This window comes from Sprattus sprattus (genome assembly GCF_963457725.1).
Source record: "Sprattus sprattus genome assembly, chromosome: 1".
In the NCBI taxonomy this organism is placed as follows: domain Eukaryota; kingdom Metazoa; phylum Chordata; class Actinopteri; order Clupeiformes; family Clupeidae; genus Sprattus; species Sprattus sprattus.
The window spans coordinates 69,317,230-69,322,229 of record NC_137920.1 but is presented as its reverse complement, the minus strand read 5'-3'; the positions used below and the strand labels follow the sequence as shown (position 1 = coordinate 69,322,229).

At 41.2% G+C, this 5,000-nt stretch overlaps 1 protein-coding gene across 2 annotated transcripts in view; it reads right to left on the bottom strand.

Moving 5' to 3' along the window:
• The window catches only part of smarca1 (SNF2 related chromatin remodeling ATPase 1), a 15,696-nt gene extending 12,361 nt beyond the window's left edge, over nt 1-3,335 (bottom strand). Inside the window, exons 1-6 of one of the 2 annotated variants that reach the window (XM_080853288.1) lie at nt 3,204-3,335; nt 2,922-3,002; nt 2,118-2,201; nt 1,116-1,282; nt 734-834; nt 121-221 (exon numbers count right to left, since the gene is read on the bottom strand). In XM_080853288.1, the coding sequence (XP_080709414.1) occupies nt 121-221; nt 734-834; nt 1,116-1,282; nt 2,118-2,201; nt 2,922-2,978 (510 nt within the window). In that variant the 5' untranslated portion in view covers nt 2,979-3,002; nt 3,204-3,335. Of the gene's footprint in view, nt 1-120; nt 222-733; nt 835-1,115; nt 1,283-2,117; nt 2,202-2,921; nt 3,044-3,203 lie in introns of those variants that run through there. The other variant, XM_080853287.1, reaches the window with a different exon arrangement.
• Nucleotides 3,336-5,000: the final 1,665 nt, after the last annotated feature.

Sequence of the window (5,000 nt, the reverse complement as noted above, 5' to 3'; positions counted from 1 at the left end):
AGTAGCCTTTATGTAGGTTCAGTGATCAAACTAGATCCCTACTTTTAGAAAGGTAAATTGTATAGAGAAGACAAAGTTGTCTCTTTAAACAGCTTAAACAGCTTAGCTAGCATCACTTACCATCTCATCAGCCAGGATACCATTGATGCCATTTTCATAGAGAGAGATCATCCAGTTCAGGCCTCGTGTCTGGTAATCTCTCAAAGCTCCATTTTTCACATCTATTTTTTTATGTAAACATTTGTACATTCACACACACACACACACACACAAACACACACAGACATGCACAGGAAAGCTGTTATGGTCAGAAGATATGAAAAGAATGGTATTAGCAATGACTTGCTTATAGTATTGGCTATATTATAGTCATTGCAGTCACTACATAAACTAGCTCTGAAACATTTTAAAGATTCAGTCAAAATGATTCACCCTTAAGATTCACATTGGCCTTGTAGGGGGGGAAAAAAATCATAAAAAGTACTTCAAATGTCTTAATCAATAACCCATTACTTAATCTATTGTCTATGAGCTGTTTACAAAGTCGTAATAAGTCCATATGATGAGCCCTGCACATGAGACTGTTAGAGGAGAGAGAGAGGAGACACACGCACATGAAGGAGACTCCTCAAAGCGCACAAACATTACTAAATCTATTGTCTATGAGCTGTTTACAAAGTCGTAATAAGTCCACATGAGACTGTAAGAGGAGAGAGAGAGGAGACACACGCACATGAAGGAGACTCCTCGAAGCGCACAAGCACGTTTGGAGCCTCGCGGCTCTCCGACAGTAGCTCCTCGTCCTCCTCCTGTTCTGTGCGGCGGTGACGGTTACTGTGGGCACAGAGAGCAAGAGCATTAGTCACACGGGCCAGCTTCAGGACCAGCCTATACCGTCCTCAAACAGGCCATACACTTCAGAGAAAAACCCACAGGACATTGACAAATGTTTTAGGAACTGTTTTGTGATATACGTATGTGGTACAATTATATGTCACTATCAGCTGTTGACAAAAGGAAAGGTGCAATGTGTAGTTTTGGTGGCATAAATGTTTTGAGACTTAATGATGCATTGAGACTTAATGATGCATTGATGTAATGATGCACAGACTCACTCGCCCACAGACAGCAGGTTCTGCTTCTCATCCTGCTTGATGCGGGGTCGCCCCACGCCCACCTGCAGGGGTGAGGTGGGGGATTTCTGGGAGGCCGGCTGGATAAAGTGGGCAAAGAGTTCCGTCTGCTTCAGCAGGAACTCAAAGCGCTTCGCCCGGTCTGTTTTCTGAAGGGGGCGGGTCAAACAGAGAATACTCATACGTGCAGTTCAGGCCAGTACAGTTAGGAAATACATACAAAATATTCTGAATTTCTCTTAAATAATTAAAGTTAGTTAATTTCACGAGTACCACTATGACTGATACAGGCATTATTATCTGTAACACGTCTACAACTTGTATGCAACTATAAAACACTCAGCTGTGGAGAACAGACTATTTCAGTCATTAAGATATTGGTTTAAAGAAAAACTCTGATGAAAATTGAACGGATCAATTTACTTCAATCCTGAACCCTGCTACATCCGATTGGCATAACCATGTCATAAACATGTTATGGCAGATGTCATAGACATAACAGTTGATGTCCATAGATTTCAAAGTGTCATGTTACCATTATTTTAATGGTCAATTGACAGTTATCTGAATTGTATATGCCTTAACATCTTAATGCCACATGTCATTTAGCTGTCATGGCATCATAAAGTCAAAGATTATCTACATTAGCACAGATTAGCTACATCACTGCGCACTGACTGTTATATAACAGCCACATACCAAATCTGGCATGACAAGATTACGACGTGGATAATTTAGTTTTATGACGCAGGGTTGAAGTGAAGTGTTACCTAAAGCACAATGTAGTCTTCATGCTGTCTATTCACATGCTGTATTATTTGAAACACTCACCTGTCCAAATATTAAAAACCACAGCATTTAATAACTGCAATGATTCCTTCAAAAACATTATGTCACGTGCAGTCTACTGTTGTTTAGTCCTTTATAATATGTATCGCAACTCAAAAGTAGCTTCATTTAAGTTCATAAGTCAGTGTAGCTCACCCTCTTCTCTTCATACTCAGGGTCCACAGTGCCCTCTTTCACTGCTGACTTGGGTGGAGGCTTCAGTTGGAAGGGTGGTTCATCCTGACAAGGCACAAATTCACACAGACACATATGTCTATCAAGTTTTAGCAATTGGCCAGTACATTACACCTAGTAGTGTTACAACTAGCCTAGTGAGTGATGTCTTCTTTTCGTTTTGAGAGTTTGTTTATCCCAGTTCAGTTCAATTTGGCATGACTCCCCTGACTTCAAAGTTAATTGTAAGACATCTTTTGAGGTCGCTGTCTGCATTAATTCGACTCAAGGGAAATGTTATTATTTGGCCAGGAATATCACAGTGCTGGTGCAACCTAACAAACCTACCAAAGACGGCTGTATGGAAGCAGAAACAAGCTATTAAGTGCTTTGACAGAACTACCACTGACGTACGAATGACGGCGTCTGGTTGCGTGGTGGGTCTAGATTATGCAGGCTAACGTTATTGCAGTGGCGCTCGAGATCAGACAGACATAGTTACAAGTCTGTGACACTCATGTGCTCTCACCACATGATAATAGCGCGATAATGCCATTCCTGTTCCTGCCACAAGTGTTGTCATTGCGTGCGAGAGCAGCTCGAAATGCCCTAATAAACAACATGACGTTAGTGCCTCGTTCAACATCTGCAGCTATACAGTTGTGCGCTCCGCCTTCCCGCCATATTCTCTCCATTTGCTGAAAAGCAGCAAACTTCTGCACGGTGTGTTTTTCATCTATGTAGGCTATAAAGCAGGCAAAATAACGCATGCTCATTCCCCGTTACCTCCTCCGACTCTTGCTTGGCATCGCGGGAAGTGGAGGGTACCTCTTCGTCAGACATAACGCCAACACACAGATCCTTATCCTGAATTTTTTTTTTCAGACAGTAAGTTATACATGGCAAAATAAGCGTCTACGTCACTATCAGACAGTACATTCCAGGCACACGCCCCCTCCACAAAGTGACAATCTCGCGATGTTTTAGCCCTGAATTATCGCGATAACAGATGAATGCGCTGCAAGTAAACAGTGAAATGGTAGATTTGTGTATATCAAAACAACTTACTTAGAACCAGAGTGAAAATAGCCCACTTAATGCAGTCCAACGTCTTTATTATTATCTTCCTATTGTATTATCTTGAGCTTAAGACACAACCAATGAACATGTAACAATTCATCCATGCTTCAGAGATTGTAAACTGTTGAACAGTCCTTGCAGAGCCAACTAGAACAAGCGAATGACGACAGTGAGGCGGAGAGTCTCTTTCTTTTAGCAGGAGGAAGGCTTGAGAACAACATGACGGAATGTGCCAACTTTTTAGGCCAGAGACGTAGAGTTGTGATGCTAGAGTGATTAGGGGGGTAGAGTAGAGGACAGGGAAGCCAAACGGCTGGACAGAAACAAAAGGAGATATAGAGGGCCTACGTTTTTCGAAAAGAGAGAACAGGTGAAAAGACAAATAACAATGCAGTGTTGCCAAGCAGAAGGGAAGAGGAGAGAGAGACTGCCTTACATAACGTGCGGCAAGGTTCATGGCAGTAGTTTTCTTAAAATGTGGCAAGGGGAGGGTGTACCAACAAAACCATAAGGGCACTCCACCATGACAGACAAACCAAGGTGATTGTACTGTCACATTTAGGCAGTCTCTCTCACTTTGTTCTGACTTGATTACATGAGTGGCCATCTGCCATATTAGTGCAAAAGCTGTTTAATGTCGACATATTATTCTCTTCAACAGGTATAAGACCTCCCATAAACAATGCTGTCATACTTTGTCACAGTATGACGTGATAACACTAATTTTTCATGCTTTGCTGGGCTGTCAGCCACCTTTAGGAGAATTGTATGAGTCATCACTAGATGCCAGTGATTTCAGCTGACGTGAATTGATGACTTGATTACACAATTTGAAATTGACTCTTGACGTTGCCCCTCTTTTGCATTATATTCTATTTGTTATGAGGAAAGCATTGCTTCTACAAAACGCTGGCTGCCACTTTTCCCATTTTCCCATGGCAAAGTGTATTTAAAAAAATGTTTGTGACCACCAGATGGCGATAAGTCATTGGAAACTTCCCACAACCCTCAGAATAATCAAATTAAATATATATATTTTGGTGAAACAGAATACTACTAATACTACTATTTATACTACTACCATGACTACTTCTATTCCTCCTCCTCTATTCTATTATTACTAGTACTACTACTGTTAATATCATTATAATTACTACTACTACTACATCTACTAATTATATTATTACTACTACTACTACTACTACGTCTGTTAGTTCTATTCATACTACTACTACTGATTCTATTCATATAACTACTATTACTACTAATACTACTACTATTAAAACCAACACTTCATCATACTACTACCACCACCACCACCACCACCACTAATACTACTACTACTAATTCTATTAATTTAACTACTACTATTACTACTACTACTACTACTACTACTACTACTACTTCTCCTACTAATGCTACTACTGCTTCAGCTGATAGCAACATTAATCATAATATAGTCAGTACATAAAAATATTTATTCACATTCATGTATGCTCACATTCACACCTTTATACACCCATGCACACACACACACCCATGTGTTTTTCTGGAGGTCAAGTACCCCCCCAACATTTGTGCCGTTACAGGGAGGGGACACATTTCCTTTTCTGTGAAATCCTCCTCCTCTGACACCCCACATACTGAGACACGGAGATACACACGCTCACACCCATGCGTGCACACACACGCCCTTCTCACTCAGACGAACAGGCACACCTCTCTGTCTCCCCCTCCCTTTCTCCCTCTCTCTATCTCTCTCTCTCTCTGTCACTCGCTCGATCG